The sequence below is a fragment of the Podarcis melisellensis genome (assembly GCF_964234715.1).
Source record: "Podarcis melisellensis genome assembly, chromosome: 3".
NCBI classification, from domain to species: Eukaryota; Metazoa; Chordata; class Lepidosauria; order Squamata; family Lacertidae; genus Podarcis; species Podarcis melisellensis.
This window is the reverse complement of record NC_138530.1, coordinates 43995807-44014563: the sequence shown is the minus strand read 5'-3', so window position 1 is coordinate 44014563 and position 18757 is coordinate 43995807. Positions and strand designations below refer to the sequence as shown.

The following is an 18757-nucleotide window of genomic DNA, read 5'->3' as shown; positions in this document are numbered from 1 at the left end:
TCCGTGAGTACTGGACTGAATTTACTATGCTGATTCATAAATTGGGGTGGGACCTATCGGCGGAGCCCATCCAAATGCTTTTCGAAGAGGGGCTTTCTTCAACCGTCAAAGATGAGCTTTCCCGGGGGCCCAGGGCGGAGTCTATGGACCAATTAACCAAATCTGCGCTGGCCATAGGAGCGCGCCAGGAGGCGAGGGCTTTGGAAAGGCGGGAAGGGAAAGGAGACCGTTGGAGGGAGTTCCGCATTCCAGACATTCCAGAGCCATCTTTCCCGCCGGCAGAGCCGATGGAAGTTGGAACAGCGCGGGCGCGCGCAGTTTCAAATCCCAGTGAAGGGCGGAAGAAGGAGGGAAAGAGCGCCAAGAGATGTTATCTCTGCCAACAGCCAGGGCACTTTGCCAGAGTCTGCCCACAAAGAAAGGAATGGCAAGGGATGGCAGGAGCTGTTGGGGGAAAGGAAGAGGAAAGCAAGGAGCAAGTAAAAGCCAACGCCTGGCTGCCACCGTCGGGGCACAGCAGCCAGGCCAAAGAGCAATGAAAGTGCCCATGCCAGAACCTCCCAGACCTGCTTTAGTGATAGAGGTGTTACTAGAACTGCCAAACGGACACCCACTAAAGGTCAAGGCGCTTTTGGATTCAGGCAGCTCCTGTAATTTCATGAGTAAGGAGTTTGCAGCTGAGCACCAGATACAGACCATCCCTTTAAGTAACCCCTTGCAGGTGACTACGATTGACGGCAGAGAGCTGTTGGGGGGAGAAGTTAGCCAACAGACTGTCCCGATGATAATGAGAGTGGCAAGGCACACCGAACAGATAGCGTTTAATGTGGCCATCCTGGGAGGAGCGCCCATCATTTTGGGGATGAGCTGGCTGGCGCTACACGATCCGCTAGTGGGCTGGCATCAGAGGGTGGTCTCCTTTGGGTCAGCGCATTGCCTAGAACACTGCAAGGAGGGGAAGGTCTCGGGAGGAGACAGAGTCACCCTAGCGGGGATGGAAGTGATGGGCAAAGGGAAGGTGCCCCCGCAATACGCAGATCTGAGCAACGTATTCAGCGAAAGGGAAGCAGACAAACTGCCACCGCATAGACCCTTTGACTGTCAAATCAACCTACTCCCAGGGGCCCAACTCCCAGTAGGCAAGCTGTACGCCATGTCAGACAGGGAGATGCAGGAGCTGAGGGAGTTCATTGACAAAAACTTGAAGCGAGGTTTCATCAGAGAGTCCCGAGCGGTGGGGGGCAGCCCAGTGTTTTTTGTGGACAAAAAGAACACAGACAAACCGAGACTGGTGTGTGACTTTAGGGGCCTCAATGCAGTGTCGGAGCCCCTGGCTTTCCATATGCCCCGAATTGACGACATTTTGACCAGAGTAAGGAAGGGAAAGATTTTTACAAAACTGGACCTGCGGGGGGCGTACAATCTGATACGCATAAGGAAGGGAGATGAATGGAAGACCACCATGTTTACCCCTTTGGGAGCCTTTGAATACCTCGTTATGCCCTTCGGTCTACAAGGGGGCTCCGCCTGTTTTCAAGCTTTTATAAACCACGTTCTGGGACCTTTGCTCTACAAGAACTGTGTGGCCTTTTTAGACGACGTGTTGGTGTATTCGGAAGATGAGGAACAGCATGTGAGGGACGTTCGAGAAGTGTTGGGCAGGCTACAAGCCAACCAGCTGTGGGTGAAACTGGAGAAGTGCCAGTTTCATACCAAGGAGGTGGAATTCCTGGGGTACCGCTTGTCAGACAAGGGATTGGCCATGGATCCAGGCAAGGTTCAAGCGGTACTGGAATGGAAGACACCGAAGACCAAGAAGGACGTGCAAAGATTCTTGGGGTTTGGGAACTTTTATCGGAAGTTCATCAAGAACTTTGCCCACTTGACGGCGCCCATCACCGACTGCCTCAGCAGCAAGAAGAAATTTGTTTGGACGGTGGAGGCGGATCGAGCCTTTGAAGAACTGAAAAGGGCTTTCGCCTCGGAAGAACAACTTCTGCATGTGGATTTACAAAAACCCATGAGAGTGGAAACAGATGCATCCGACCGGGCTATAGGGGCGGTCCTTCTTCAACCGGGGAGGAGTGCGTCGGAGTGGAGACCGTGTGCATTCTTCTCGCGGAAACTGAATAAGTCCGAGAGGAATTACACGGTGTATGACAGGGAACTACTTGCCATTCACGAAGCATTCCGGAGGTGGAGACATTTATTAATTGGGGCACAACACAAGGTGCAAGTGTGCACCGACCACAAAAATTTAGAGTATTGGAGAACAGCTCGAGTGCTCAACCAACGACAAGTGAGATGGGCACAGGAATTCTCCAAATTTAACTTTGAGATTTGTTATGTGCCAGGCCCAGAAAACGTCAGGGCGGATGCGCTCTCACGCAAACCAGAATATTGGGAAGGGGAGGAGGTGATCGAAGAGAGACATGTCATCCCGGAGGACCGCTGGGTGTGTGGGGCGGCGCTGGTGGGGCAACGGGAACTGGTGGAGGAAACGGAAAATGATGAATATGCCCAGGATAAGCTCAGAGGTCTCAGGGGGGAGGGCGAGAGCCCCGGAGGTTTTGAGGAAAGAAATGGGGCATTGTATTACAAAGGGGCACTGTATATACCCGAAGGTGAATTGAGGGGGAGAGTACTCAAGCAGTTGCATGATAGCCCCACGGCGGGACATTTTGGGCAACACAAAACCATGTGGTTGGTTACCAGGGAATTTTGGTGGCCTAAGGTGAGGGAAGATGTAAGGGAGTATGTAAGAGGGTGTGACCAATGTCAGCGAGCCAAAGGGGAAAGAAGGGCGCCGGCAGGGTTATTAGAACCTTTACCCACACCAGAACGGCCTTGGGAAGCGATATCAATAGATTTTATGACGGATCTGCCAAGGTCCAAGGGGAAAACAGCCATCATGGTAGTAGTAGACCTGTTAACTAAGATGTGCCATTTTGTAGCATGCTCACATGCAGTCACAGCGGAAGAAACGGCGAAGTTGTTTGTGGAACATATCTTTAGGTTGCACGGGGCTCCCTCGAGGGTGATCTCAGATCGAGGCAAACAATTTACTTCCAGGTTCTGGAGGAAGCTCATGAGCTTGCTACACGTGGAAGTTAATTTTTCAACTGCCCGGCACCCTGAAACCAACGGGCAGGCGGAAAGGGCAAATGGCATTCTTCAACAATATCTTAGGTGTTATGTCAATGACAGAGAGAACGATTGGGTCGAAAAGTTGGCGTTGGCAGAATTTGCCTACAATAATGCGGAGAATGTGTCCACAGGGATGAGTCCCTTTTTGGCTAATTACGGGTGTCACCCCAGGGCATTTCCAGGGGAAGGAGGGGAGAGATGGAGCGTTCCAGCGGCTGAACATTTTGTAGAAGAGATGGAAGCCATCCATCAGCAGCTCCAGCTCAACTTAGAAAGGGCCAAGGCACAATATAAGAAGCAGGCAGACAAGAACAGAAGGGAAGGTGAAACCATAAGGGTGGGGGATCAAGTGTGGTTGTCAACCCAAGGGTTGCCGTTCAAAGGGGGTTGTAAGAAACTGAGGCCCAGAAGATTGGGACCCTTTGAGGTGATTCAGCAGGTCAATCCGGTAGCTTTCAAACTCCGATTACCCAACCACATGAAATTGCACCCAGTGTTCCACAGGTCGTTACTGTCACCATACAGGGGGGGACGTGAAGGGGAGCACGTCAGGGGACCAGCCTTGGAAGAGAGGGAACGCCGCAACCATGTAGCGGAAATCCTCGATTCCAGGTGGAAGGGTAATCAGGTGGAGTATTTGGTGGCGTGGGAAGGGGAACCGGAGTCAGAAAACACCTGGGTAAGTGCAGAGGAAGTCAATGACGAGGTTTTAACAGAAACGTTCCACCAAAGGTTCCCGAGGAAACCTCAGCCTATAGCAAGGTTTAGGAGGGAGTATTTCGGCACCACCGATGAGGAAGAGGAAATGGAAGGGTTCACGGAGTCGGAGTTGGAAGATGGAGTGGACTCTGATGACGAAGAGTACCTAGAGAGTAGGAACAGCAACAAGTGGAAGGAAGTGTTCGCGACGTCGGAAGATGAGGGAGGTTCTTTCAGGGGTTTTACCTCCTCACCGCCAGTAGGAGAGGAGACGGGAGGGGGTGAAGGGGGCCCTGGAGGGGAGGTGGATGTCAGGGAACTGACATCTAAAGCGCCGCAGGTGCAAAGGCTCCCTGAGGTTGAGAGAGCAGTAGCAGCGGAAGAGGGAACCAGTAGAGGGCGAGCAAGAACTCCAAGGGAAAGTGAGTCGGAGGGATGGCTCAGAGACGCTTCAAGCGAAACCAGTGGGGAGGTCTCAGGACCTCCTATAGGGACACCCACACCTCGACAGAAACTGTCACGCCGAGAGGCCAGACGACGTGTTTCCGTTAAGGAGCTTTTATGTTGGAAACGTTTCCGAAAGCAGCCACTTTCGGATTCTACTAGTGATTGACGCAGCCATGCTGGAGGGGCTCCGTCACAGGCAGAGGTTTGAAAACCTGATCAAACTCTGAGGGACTTGCATTTTACGCACAAGCAGCTCATCGTCCCATCACACATATATACACCAGCTGCACAAGCGATAATATCTGGTTAAATTCTACATCTACTATTTCAGATGTTTTATTGCTGAAAATTAAATCTACAAGTTCCAGGAATAATAGCGTGGTTTATATGAGAGAAAAAAATACAATCAGGATAGAATTTAACTCATGAATGGCATACTTCACGATAACAATCACTCTGGCTGGGATACAGACTTCATTATAAATGCAAATGCACTATAAAGCATACATTTATTTTCATGATGATTAAATTATGGCTAATTGTGACTCATTAACCATCAGCATACAAGGAACCTGGGTTTGCCAAATGAATATTCTTATGAGGAAGAAATACATTTTAGATCACAATAAATTTTATACACTTGGATCATTTTAATTTCTGCCTCATGAAGCAGCATCAACCACACTAGGCAAAATGAATTAACTCAGCCTCACATTAAACCAAAGTCCTGGGCCTGGAAAGGAAGACTTCATTTACAATATAACAGAATGAATCTTGGTTATTAATGATGACTCATGATGAAGTAATGGATTATATGCATTAAAAGGCCATCACAACTATATGGGCCTCAAACCACGTTCATTTTGTCTTACATGATGTAAATACAGTACTTTCCAATGGAGTCAGTTCTGAGAGTTTGCCAGTCATTTCATATATGCAAATTAGATTCTGTCCATGTTATCACAGGCTCTGTGATAAATTAGATTCTGTCCATGTTATCACATACAAAGGTATGTTCCATAAAGCTAAAAAGAAACACATATTTGCTCCTACAAGATGCAGAGATGGGCACCAACTTGGATGGCTTTCAAAGAGGATTAGACAAATTCAAGGAGGTGAAGTCTACTTAGCCATAACAGCTATGCTCTACCTTCTGAAAACCAGTTGCTGGAAATCAAAAGTGGGGAGAGTGTGAATGTGCTCAAGTCATGCTTGTTAGCTTCCCAAAGACCCCTGGTTGGCCACTGTGAGAACAGCATGCTTAACTAGATGAGCCTTTGGTTTGATCCAGCAAGGCTCTTCTTATGCCCTTCAGTTCCTTATTCTTACTTTCAATGGTCTCTATAGCCTCCCCTGCTTATATCTCTACCTTTAAACCCTAATAACATACCCACCTATGAACTTTGCACCTCCAGTTCCGCCACCTTTAGCTATCTGAAAGTCTCCTGCTTCATCATAAGACTCTGTCCTTCCAACTCCATCCTCCAGAACAAACTGCATGATGCCACAATCCTCACTCCTCAAAGAAAACCTTTTCAGTAATGTCTTTAGTCTAACCACAAGCTCCTTTGCTGTCCTGTAACCAAGCCTAGGTACCAACCAAGCCTCTGTGTCCACACTGTTGCTTATCTTTTCCCTATTGACCCCTGGCTCCACCTCCCTTCCACAAGTAAAATTTCTGCTAAAAATCATACTGTTGGCTACAAATATATACACTACATAAATACATACAAAATTGCATATGAGATGGAAAGTTGTGGATGCTTCCTAACATATTTTTGCCATCAAACCCCTCAAACAATACCAACTGATACCCCGAATGGGGGCAGGGATTGTCTTTAATGTGTTGGAAACAGTGGATCACTGTTTTAGAATTCTTTCATATTTAGACAATAGTCACTCAAAACTATCCTTAAAAGGAAGACCAAAGTCCACAGGACTACAGATATCATTATAATGGCAAGAACTACATCCCCTCATCTGAACACACTTGGCTTCTCTCCACATTCCAAGATTATTTTGTTGATAAGAAGGCATAACCTTTCTGAAGAGGGGAATCCTATATATATATTTCAGTCTAAAAATATTAGCTAACCATGGAAGCATGCCAATATAACCACACTAGGGACTGAAAAGTTCTCAGAGTGATATATATGGAAGAATAAATTTGTGAGCTATTTGTGGAACAACTGGAGGAACTTGCTAAGATACTAGATTGCTAGGTTTTCTATTATACCTGATTTACACTTTAGATGGAGAGGCAAGCAGTCATTTTGAGAGGACAATAGATCAAACAAATGTACAGTTAACATGGCAGATTTCTAACTTACAGTTGCCTCCTCCTCATAGGATCTATAAAATTAAACATTGACTTATAAACGGTTTTATTCCACCAGCACTTTACAGATAATTCTCTCTATCTGCTCCTATATGAAGGATCTCTAAGGAATGGTGGTGGAGACTTTTCCTTATTGGTGGAGCCTCTTTTTCAATAAGGGTTTGCCCCAAATAAAATCACAATAGGTTGCCACTAGCCAAGCTAAACTTCCTGACATGCCTACAGCTATGCTGTACAGCTGCTTGGGAACTTTCCATTCTCTACTGCCAAGGATTCCTGTCTTCAGCCTAGTGCTAGGGGAAAATCAAAAGGAATGCATTTGGGGTTTAGGTTCCTAAAGCCCAGAAATGTCATACCTTATGCATCCTTGTGGAATGCTCTCCCCAGAGAGGTTTGGCTGGCGCCTTCATCATACACCTTTAGGTGCCAAGCAAAAATGTTTCTCTTCAACCAGGTCTTTGGCTGATTGAAATGTTAACAGAGGAGAAATTCTGAGGGACAGCATCTGTGGCCACCTAACTGGATTGTTGCAAGCGACTAAGGCTGAGTACTTATTACCAGTGTAAAGTGCAGCTAGGTCATTCTTTTTCTCAGTTCAGTTTGAAATTGCTCTGGGGGGGGGGACTGTCTCCACCCCCCTATTACTATTATTTTATTATGCATTTTGTGTTATAAACCACCCTTTGTTCTCTTGATGAAGGGTGGTATATAAATTAAATAAACTAATAATAATAGCAACACAGGAGAGATATGAATTGCGGCTAACACTGTGTGTGCACTGCTTTCTACAGCAGTAGTGGGATCACACTGTATGCAGAAGACAGAGCCTAAGAGCAAAGCCTTAGGTTTTTATGTGAATCTGAGATCTGTACTCATTTCAGAGATACTGTTTTTGCACAGTACTATAGTGAGATAATCACCATCTAAAATGTCAATGGTCTATATGGCCAATCCGTTTGCTTGTTTGTTTTCAGACTAGATTCATCTCCCCAATGACTCTGCACATACATTGTAAAAGAGCTAGCCAGTTCTGCCTCAAGGACCTTTGTGGGTAAAGGGTTATGCTAGGAATGTGGAATGAAAAGAAATACCCAAGACATTGCTTTCTCAGGAGGTGCGCAAAGTCCTTGATACTTTAGATGACACATTGGAATATAGAGGTTTATCACATGATGTGTGTGTATAGAATGGAAAAAATCCAGTAGAACACAAAGAATGCTACATAATTCAAGTTGCAGTGAAATGAATGAATAACTGCAGACTGCAGAGTAACTATACAGTACTGTATTTTTGGGATGCGGGTAGCGCTGTGGGTTAAACTACAGAGCCTAGGACTTGCCAATCAGAAGGTTGGTGGTTCGAATCCCCGTGACAGGGTGAGCTCCCGTTGCTTGGTCCCTGCTCCTGCCAACCTAGCAGTTCGAAAGCACATCAAAGTGCAAGTAGATAAATAGGTACTGCTTCAGTGGGAAGGCAAACGGCGTTTCCATGTGCTGCTCTGGTTCGCCAGAAGCAGCTTAGTCATGCTGGCCACATGACCCGGAAGCTGTACGCCGGCTCCCTTGCCCAATAAAGCGAGATGAGCGCCGCAACCCCAGAGTTGGTCACGACTGGACCTAATGGTCAGGGGTCCCTTTACCTTTACTGTATTTTTAACATTGTAGTTTTAAATCATTGTAGCACTCCTTGGGACAGTTAATCTAACTAATAGTAACAACAGCAATAATCAATTACCAAGATCGTCAATGCTTCCATGGCATGAACCTCACTCCACCTTAAAAAAATATACACTTATACAAATAACAATTTGGGTAAGTAACTTATTACACTAGCTGTAACATGTTAACCATATGAAATTATAAGATACAATTGCACAGCACCCAGAAACTGCTTCTCCATATCAAAGTCACTATGAAATAATACCATAATACCAAAATTACACCTCTGCCATTATAAATATTAGCTATGTATAAACTTGATTGTGCATGCAGTTGCTTATGTTTAAATGGCTACAAGTAATCATCATCATCATCATCATCTTTATTGTCATTGCCCCCTCTCGGGGACAACGAAATTACTTGCTGTCAAATGCAATCAGAGCCCCAGTGCCAATGCTCTTGCAGTCAAAAGCCACCAGTTGGCACAGATGAGCCATTCTCACCTTCTGCTCTCATCCACCATCTACCACCATCTAGTCTACTTATTGCTGTGCCACTTGCTGGTACCAGAGCACTGGCCTACATTGCTGGGCTGTGCAGTGTATTGGATTGGCTCCTTTCATGAGTCGAGCTGCCCAAGTCATAACATTGCACATGTTAGAGTATTCTTTCCAAGTGATCTGACACACTTCGCCATTTTTAATAGCTCCTAGGAGCAGGCCATTGCTATCATTCAACCATGGAGGCGGAAAGCCATCTGTGATAACACTATTTCCAGTCATTGCCCTTGAAATACTACAAAGCTGTAGGCCGCAACTAGGCAGAACTAGGCAAAGTCCATTGATTTTGTTTTCCTGCGCATGACACCAGTGTTGCAGCTATGGCTGAACCACAGGGGCCCTTGTATAGGGCCCCACAATCTAAAGGGCCCCCAAATGACTGTCCAGAGTGTGTGGGCAGTGGCAAACAGGACTGAGATCTGTACCTGGGTTGGCATGGACATCCTGGGGCCCACTGAGGCTAATACTGGTGGCAACCACATCTTTTCTTTCTTATTATTTCTTTTTTTAAAAAAAATCAAACTCAGGTGACCAGGAACATGAACAAATGTTCATTTTATATTTTTTACTTTTGAAATATGCATATTCTTTTCTGAAACAAAATGGTCTCATTCCCAGAGAAGCTTATTCCCAAAATTGTTGCATGAAGGTATCAGAAGCAAACTTTATTTTATTCCTACAGCCACTAATGGTGCCGTGAACTGAGTGAGTTTAACATGCTCAGAGTATTTTTATTTATTTTTAATCGGGGCTGGCAAACTGTTTTGTGGTTGTTCTTTTTGCTCTAGCATATCAGGAATGCAGAAGCAATTGAGAAGTATGAATTAGCAGTGGGCATTGGGTAGAGGAGAAATGCTGGTTGGGTGCTTTGACAACTGACATAATACTCATTGCTGTTGCCATCTAAAAGGAGAGAAAGACTAGCAAGCCCAAGGTCTAAAATTGCCTACTGCACCACCGAACAGAGCAGGTCTCAAGGGGAAAGGATGTTCCACCCTCAGGAAGGTTCACCTGACACCTAAAATACTGGCTTATACTTAACACTGCAGTTCTGCTTACACAATAGACTTCTACTTATGTGATGGAACTTCCTGTTTCTCTCCCCTGCAGCCTCCTTTGCACCCTCAAAATCTGCTCCAGAGATCTGGGGGACCCCTCAGGAACATACTTAAGGGCTGCACAAGCAAAGAAAAGGAAGGGAAAGCCTTTGCTCACTCAGCATTCAATACAACTCACAGCCAGTGAGGCACCAGCCAAGAGATTTTCTTCTACCAGACTTTGAAGTATTTCCTATATATTTTTATTTCTGTTGTTTTATTTCTGTTTTTATCACTGCCTGTCAACTGTTCTTCTCTTGTTGTTTTCTTTTGTTTGATGATGTATTGTAAACAACCCTGATTTTTTAAAAAATCAAAGGGCAGTATTTTTTTTTTAAAAAAAACACACACAAATAAACATTTTTAAAAATTCCCCTAAGCTACTGACTGGGAACATAAGTTTGTTTTCTTTTAACTTAGCATTGACCTAATTTCCCACTAATTTAATCAGCTACGAATAACACTCACCATGAAGATGGTTGGGTTGATGCTGAATACGGAAAATCTAGATTTATATCCATTCTGAAAGTTCAGTAAACACATTCAGGTTTCCTCAGCCATTGCACTATACCTTCATTAAGCTAACTTGCAACTTGCATTGATTTCTTAAATAAAGAAGATCTCCTTCAGTCAAGAATGCCAATCTTTGGCTGACCAGGGATGGCATAGATTAGCAGCTGCCAAAAAATTGGGCTCACCTCCTGCTTTCTTCATACACAAAATACTTGAGTCAGCACAGCAGGAACTGAAACAATAACCAGAGGGATACCATATGCAAGTGCCCAATAAGAAGCACATAAGAAAGTAAAAATTGGGGGGGGGGGATACGCTAGAATATCAGACATCCAGGTGCAAGGCTAGTAAGCAGCTGCAGCAGACAAGCAGCGTAGCCTGGCATCTGTGATGGGATGCTCAAACAAAAGGAGTGCAGCTGAACTGAGAATGTTGTGCCCCTTAGAGACACAGGAAGTTGCCTTCTCCTGACTCAGAACTTTGGTACAACTAGCTCAGTATAGTCAACACTGACGGGCAGTAGCTCTCCAAGGGTTCAAACAAAAATTTTGGCTGAGATATGAGGAGCTGAACATTTTGCATGTGAGCATATACTCTACCACTGAGCTATGACTGTTCCCAGGATTGACTCCTGTGATTGAAGACCTGGTATTCCCAGAACCAGAAGCATTATAGACTGTAACACTAGTGACCCACATCAAATCACTAACACTTCCCTTATATGTCCTGGTGGCAAAGGAAGCAGGGAACTCAAGCCAGACTCACACAGTTCCTGCTCTGAGCCCCACATTTCTATAGGTTGAAGTAATTCTGATCCCACCCTGGCTTCAATGGGCTTAAATAGCCCACTGGTGCTATCACAGAGGAAAGATCAGCAGATTTCAAACACCATTCATATATAGAGACACATGCAGTCTAGCGTTGGCTCTGCACATATGAAAACATTTGGCCATTGTAATTCAGACTCTTAGCAGTGATATAAAAGTGTGCTTGGGCCTGCTGATTTCTGTCGATTTAAATGTGCCTTGTTCTTTGCTGTTTTGTGGCCCAAGTATTGAGTGGCAGCAACAAACACTGTGAACCAAGGTCAAAATTAACAATGCTACCATTAAGGAGTCATCATCCTGCAATTGATAAGGTTGAAGAAGCTTGATTGGAGAAACTTGAATAGCTGATAGACAAAGCTATAAAGCCAGAGTTCATAATTTTTGACATGCTACTTTAAACCAACGCTAGAGAATAAAATGCAATAAAGATTTGCCTGGAAGCAATTAAACAAAAGTCTTACAGTAATCCAGATACATTCTTCCCTGTTACTGACAGGGAGTGGGGGGGATTTTTTTTAAAAAATTGAAACACTAAATAAATACTTCTAAAATTTTGTTCATACCAGTCACAAACTGCAAGCAGAGAACATATGTTTTCTCCTAAAACAACTACGTGGTGATTTTTTTTGTTATTTTATAATGAGGATGGCATCTTAAAAGAGTGATGCAGCTGGCATTCTATTAAAAGACAAAGCTTACCCTCAAGGCACAAGTATCCTGGCATGCAAGTATTTTCAAATCTGGAAGAAAAGTCTATGCAATGTGCCATTTTCCAAAGTGAGGGTTTTCACTTAAGAACTCAGATGCAGGCAGGAAGCGGGCAGATAAAGGAAGGAAACAGCTTGGAAGAAATTTCATAACGATTGACTGACATATGGTTGTTGGTTTTTAGCCCAAATAACATCACACTGGGAATGAGGAACTCATGTAAACCCATACATAGCTGTCAACACGTTATGAAGGGGTAGCTGAGAGAGTTGCTCATAGAAACCATGCTAGTGCGTGTTTTCATCTTCTTGTCTAGGTACTTAAAAAAAATTCCAGTCTAAATTCTTAGAACATGGGGCTCCAAAGTGACGCTGGCCAGCTCTTTGTGTTCATGGAGCAGGAATCAAACAGTGCTCAGTCCCATCCCATTCACCCCCAGCTACAGGCCCAGGGCTAGAACTGCTCTCTGCAACATCCAAGAGATACCTAAGAGAAGTGCAGGTGTGCCCACTGGTTTTGGACATTTAGGGTGATACTGGGGGGTCATTCCAACTGTGCCCCTTGCTATTTTTCTACAAAGGAAAGGACTACCATCACTGGAAACCTCCTCTTGCCTTTTCCCTCACCTCACGAGGTGTGTTTGGTGTCCACTAGACTTCGCACTACTTCCGCTGGGGTGCCCACCCATGGAAGCCCTTCTGCCAATCAAGATGTCTCAGGACTCTTCATTGTATTCTTTCAGGCATCTCAAATAGGCATGTTTTATTAACAAGGCTTTTGGATGATTAAAGAACTTTGTGCTGGCTTAGGCTCTGTTTATTTTAACTGACTGGTGGATTTCTTAATTCATGGTTTATTGCACTGGATTTAGTTTGGATTTTTTTAAAAAAATTGTACCACCACCTCCCTCATGCTCATCTGTTGGCCACCTTAAATTTCCTTTGAAAACAAGGTGGGGTAGAATTATTTTTAAATTAATAAATAGTCATTTTTAAATACAGAGTGTGATCCCGCAAAAATGTATATTTCTCACTAAGCACAATGATAAATTATAAGGTGTGCACATTTTTTGTTAAACTATTGAAACCAAAGGAGGCTTTCCTTGCAGTTACAAGATGCAACACACAGCTGAGATTATTAAAATAAGCATTTTGTAACCTTTCAAAAATACAGAGAGAATGCAATTGTTTGTCCTTTAGGAGCTATTCTACACCGTACACAGAATAAGATGGTAGAAATTTGGACAGCATGTTGGTGGGGTGGGGGGACCGTGATCTTGAATGTTGCCCCCATGTAACAAGCTCTCTCCATCCTGTGAACTAGGACATCAGAGAGATGGCTACACAAAAGTGGGAATCTTTTCTATTTGCTTTATAAGAGGGTACTTAAAAAATAAGAGGGAGCATTCAAGCACATGACCTTCCCACTTGTGGTTCAGTTTAGTTCATTCTGCAGAATAAGTAGATTGACTCCAACTCTCTTCTCTTATATTCTTCGCTTCATCTTATCATTACCAACAGCAATATCATATTTGTACTTTGTCATAAACTATGTGCTTTTAAAACATAAATGAAACCATCAAACCTTTACAGAGACCTTCTTATCACCACAAATATTCAGGCACCTCATGAGGTATTTCTAAAAAGAATTCCTTCTATCTACAGGAATTAAATGGCAATTGCAGAGGGAAGTGAAAGGTTACATCAAAACACTGGTGTTAGCTGTGTATTCTTGGAAATCATACCAGAAAACTATCAAATGAACTGTATAATTGTGCTTTCCAATACATCAGACATTTCTGGAAGAGATTCAACAATGAAGCAGAGCCAAACGTATGCAAAAATGTAGCGGTATAAGGAAAAAATATTGTCACAAAGCACCTAGCTTTAAAGTCATGCAGCATAATGGACACTGTGTACTTAGACTTTCAAAAAGCTTTTGATAAAATCTCTCAGCAAAGACTCATCAGTAATCTTAGCAGTCGTGATATAAGAAAACAGCTCCTCTTGTGGATCTGTAGCTGACTAAGGAATGGAAGCAGAGAGCAAGAAAAAATGGACAGCTCTCCCGGCGGAGGGAGATAGAAAGTGGAGTCTCCCAAGGATCAGTATTTGGACCTTTGCATTTTAACCTGTGCACATCTGAACTAGGGTTAGGGGTGAGCAGTGAGATGGCCAGGTTTGCTGATGATACTAAACTGTTCATGGTCAATAAAACAAAAAGGGATCTCTTAAAAATTAAACTTGCAAATGTAATTCAATGTAAGCAAGTGTAAAGGGATGCTCATCAATGGGACAAAAATCCTAATCTAACATACACTAAGGGGGCTTGAGCTAGCAGTGAATGACTGAGAATGAGACCTCAGGGCCTCTGCGTGGATAGACTGATGAAGGTGTAGACCCAGTGTGTGGCAGCTGTGAATAAAAGTGAACCCTAGGCTAGGAATCATTAGGCAAGGAACTGAAAAGAAAGCTCCTAATTTCATAATGTCATTATAGAAATTAATGATGGAACCACACTTGGAATACTGTGTACAGTTTTGGTCACAACACCTTGAAAAGGAGTTGGAGAAGATTAGAAAAGGGCAACAAAAATGGTTGAGGGGTTGCAGGACCTCCTCTATGAAAAAGGTTACAACATTTGAGGCTTTTTAGGGGTGTGGGGTTTGGGGAGGGGAATATGACTATGGGAAGATGTGACAGTAGTGTGTTGAATTATACACAGCATGGAGAAAGTGAAGAGAGAAAAGTTTCTCTCTCACTCATAATCTGAAAACCCAGGGCCATCCAGCGAAACTGAATGGTGGAAAATTCAAGGCAGACAAAAGTTAACTACCTCTTCACACAGTCCATAGTTAAAACTAGGGCAGTTGCTACTACAAGTTGTAGTAATGACTATCAGCTCAGATGGGGATTGGAGGTAATGCACCTCTGAATATCAGTGGGGGCACAGCTGGGGAGTCTCCTGCTCCCCAGTAGGCTTCCCATAGGCATCTTGCTGTTTATTGCAAGAACAGAATGCTGGACTAGATGGGGCTTTGGTCTAATCCAGCAGGGCTCTTCTTATGTTCTTAAGGCAAAATTGCTTCTAAACCTTCATTTTGCCATGCTCTTTTGCTGTTTAATCTTTTGAGTGTTTCAGAAATGAAATAATGCTCTGCTTGTACCCACCATACACCCTGTGTACATTCAGTGTTGCTTTACAAATTTGGAACCAAGCAATGTTGGATAATATTTTGCCTGTGTTTCCATACCTACTTGTGAACTATAACCAGTGGGGTTTTTTCTGGGGGGACACAGGGGGGCACATACCTCTAAACATTTTGTGAGTCTTTGTACTTTTGTCCATTTACTGTATTTATTTTTACCAATTTGAACTATAAAATGGTGATTTTCTTGAGTCAAAATGAGAGTACCCCTAAACATTAAAAAAAACAAACCACTGACTATAACTATGCATGGACATTTTCATTTATAAAGATTGTAACCAGTATCAGGTGCAGTATTCAAAAAGCAGATAATTTAATGAATTTAAGCTGTCTTTCATTGATGCTATGCCCCCTCAGCTTGAATAGGAAAGTTATGTCAGGCACCCATGTTGGGAGAAATGTAAATTGCTGGCCTGTGGTCACAGAATCTGCTATAACCTATACCTGGGAATAAGACAGAGCTGGGTGTACTGAAGACATTAAAATACGGCCTAGCAGTGCAATCCTACACAGGATTACTCAGAAGTATGTTCAATGAAATTTACTTCCTGGTGAGTGGCTTCAGGATTACAGCCTTAGATATACAATAATAATAACTAGCTACATACCACAGGTGTTTCCTCTTTTAGTCTTTTTGTTTTTTGCATCAGAAATGTATTACGATTTTTTTTTTTAAATAAAAGACTTAATATTTTAAATGCTATATAAGGTGCGGTGAGATCTTGCTCTTTTGACTTCAAGAAACTAATACGACAACCGCTCTGGAAGTTCTTCCCATGCAATATGTCTAAAGTCTACAAATTAAAAAATAACCTAAAACTGGAGAGATATTTCAGTATTTCTAGCAAAATGAATCCAATCTGCAAGGATAAGTATATTTTTTGTAATCTTGAGCACTTTCACATATTCAAATTATTTATAAGCTTCCACAACAAACTGTTGTCATTGCATAGCATTAAAATGGATGATGAGTGAGTGGGATCATGGGTTTCCACATAACTCTTTCCACTATATACAACAAGCTCTTTTCACTGTAAACAACACTGGAATAAACTTGATGTCAAACGGTTAAGCAGCTACACTTGAAAAACTGCTATCAAGTGATTGTTACACAACATGGCTTTGCTCTCACACTATATTATACCAATTTCATTGGGGGGGGTGGAATCAAGAGCAAAAGCATGCCTATATATATATATATATATATATATATACAAAAAAAAAACTCCAAGTCTCTTTCTCTCTCTTTCTACACACACATATATATTTTAAAGCTTCCTACCTTTCTGTACACCAACATATTTGGGGATTCATCAGCCACCCCGTTGCTGCTCTGTCCATAATTATTTCCTTGTGCCATGTCTGAATGGTTTGGTCTGCTGGCAAGTCTTCTGCAGTGCAATTTGCCTCTGTTGAAAATGAAAGTGATCTCAATCAGAGATTTTGGCGGGTCCCCTCCGGATGCTGACGATTAAGAGCTCTGACTTCCCAACAGAGTACTTCCAAGTGCCACGTTCACTCACCCCTGTGACCTTGCCCCAGTTGCTGCCTTGAGGGAAAGTAGCCGTTTCCCCTTGGCCACCCAGTTCATCCTTTCCCCCTCTGCCTATAAATAAGGCAACCCTACACTTTTCCAATGCTGTTTAGAGTATTTTTATTTTTTCGAAAGGCTACAGCAGTGTGCTAAGTAGCACCAACGCGATGCAGGCACCCTTCTAGCGAGCGCCGGTCCCTCGACTCCCGTCTAAAGCAGGCCACTTGGCCGCCACCTTTTGCTCCGGGAGTCAAGGAGTGAACAGCCTCCGGCTGCAGCCCTTCCTAATTGCTCGCTCGGAGGCGAAGCTCCTTCTGTGCCTCATTAAACGCAAACCAGGCAGCCCAGTACCGTTCCCTCTGCGACACGCAGGCGGGCACACACACACACGTGTCTGCTCGTTGAACATCCCCCCCCCCGCCGTGCGCGCATCTCTCTCCCCCCAGCAGGATCCTTCCGGTGCCTACTCCCCCCCCCCCATGAAACAGTTGCTGGACTGGAGGGAGAGCTCAGCTGGTAGAGCACGAGACTCTGAATCTCAGGGTCGTGGGTTCGAGTCTCCAACGGGAAACCCATCCCTGCATTGCAGCGGGTCGGACTAGATGACCCTGGGGGGTCCCTCGCCACTCTACAATGCTACAGCGGCGAGAAGAGCGCGCGGTGGCTCACTCTGCGTGGAAGAATGCGACCCCCGTTCAAAGATGGCAGAGATTTGAATAAAAATAAAAAGGTCTGTTCCGCCTTCAGCCCTCCGGCCTCGGCGCCAGCCCGGCTCGGGCGCCCCTGCCTTTCCCCGCCGGCGGGCGGATGGCTGCAAATGGCAGGCGGGCTTGTTTTGCCCTGCAGTGAGGAGCCGCGGCTGGGCGCGTGATTTCAGCACCGCGGACAGCGCCTCCCGCGCCCCCCGCGCCCGGCTCTACACACAACGCGGGCGCGCGCGCGCGCGCGCGCACACAGCCCCCCACATTCCCTCGCTGGCCGCCGCCTTGGGCTCTTTACCTCCTGGGCCAAGGTCACACGCGGAGGCGGCGGCGGCGCCTCTCTCCTCGTCGCCTGCCTGCCTGGCCCCCGAGGCGGTCTCTGTCAGCCGGCAGCGGACGGCCAAGAGCCAGGCTCGTTCATCACACAAACAAGGCGGGCGGCGCGGCTGCTCCGGGGGGCTGGGGCCGCCAGCGCTGCTCCACAGCTTACGGCTCCCCCAGAGCTTCTGCAGCAGCAGCAGCAGCCAGGCTCCCTCCCTGGAATGGAGCGAGGCCGCCGGTCACGTGGGGGAATGGAACGTCAATGGTGCTGCTGCTGCTCGGCCGCCGCACAAGCTGCTTCGCCAGCAGCGGCTGCGCGCCTCTCTCTCCCCAGCGGGAAGCGCGCGCGCGCGCTCACTGAGCGCCTACTAGCGCCTGCAATTGCCCGCGGGTCGGGCAATAACCTTGACGGGGACTTCGGCAGGATGAGGACCCGGAGAACGGGGCGTGGGGGGGGGGCATAGAATTGCCTGCGTGATTTTAAAGCAGCCCAAGGCGCTGCGAAGGCGCTGCAGTGGGAAAGGAGGTCGCTTTGCTTCCGTGGCGTGCGCTCCTCGGGCTGCTGAAACTTCAAGGCACGACTCCGATGCCTTTTCTTCAGAAAGCCCTTCCGCAGTCCCCGAAATGTGTGTGGGGGGGAGGACATCTCGCCTTTTGTTGTTGTTGACATTCTGTGCATGCCCAGAGGCACTCCCTTTTCCTGTGGCTGCAGCAGCCCCACTAAGCTGTTGCCAAGCCTGGCACTGGGGGGGGGGGGGGAGTTCTTCAAGTTCAATCTTGCACGTTGGTGCTTTACTCCAGGCGCAAATGCTGAAGAGTTTTGCCTAACTTGTTGCTAGCTAATAACTGAGGAACGCAGCAAACGCGTGGTGTGATAACGTTTTAGTAGTCTGTCAGATCTAGTGCATCCAATTATCTTATTTGCTCCACTTGTTCAGGTTGTAATGTTGTAACAGTTTGATGCTGACAGCTATGCTGCTTTCAGCTGATGTCAAAATG

At 45.3% G+C, this 18757-nt stretch overlaps 1 protein-coding gene across 5 annotated transcripts in view; it reads right to left on the bottom strand.

Annotated features, from left to right (window-relative positions):
• RGS7 (regulator of G protein signaling 7) overlaps positions 1-18064 on the bottom strand; it is a 156604-nt gene extending 138540 nt beyond the window's left edge. For 2 of the 5 annotated variants that reach the window (XM_081905835.1, XM_081905836.1), the window contains exons 1-2: positions 17736-18063; positions 16485-16611 (exon numbers count right to left, since the gene is read on the bottom strand). In XM_081905835.1, the coding sequence (XP_081761961.1) occupies positions 16485-16562 (78 nt within the window). In that variant the 5' untranslated portion in view covers positions 16563-16611; positions 17736-18063. Of the gene's footprint in view, positions 1-16484; positions 16612-17405; positions 17589-17735 lie in introns of those variants that run through there. The other 3 variants (XM_081905833.1, XM_081905837.1, XM_081905834.1) reach the window with 3 other exon arrangements.
• Positions 18065-18757: the final 693 nt, after the last annotated feature.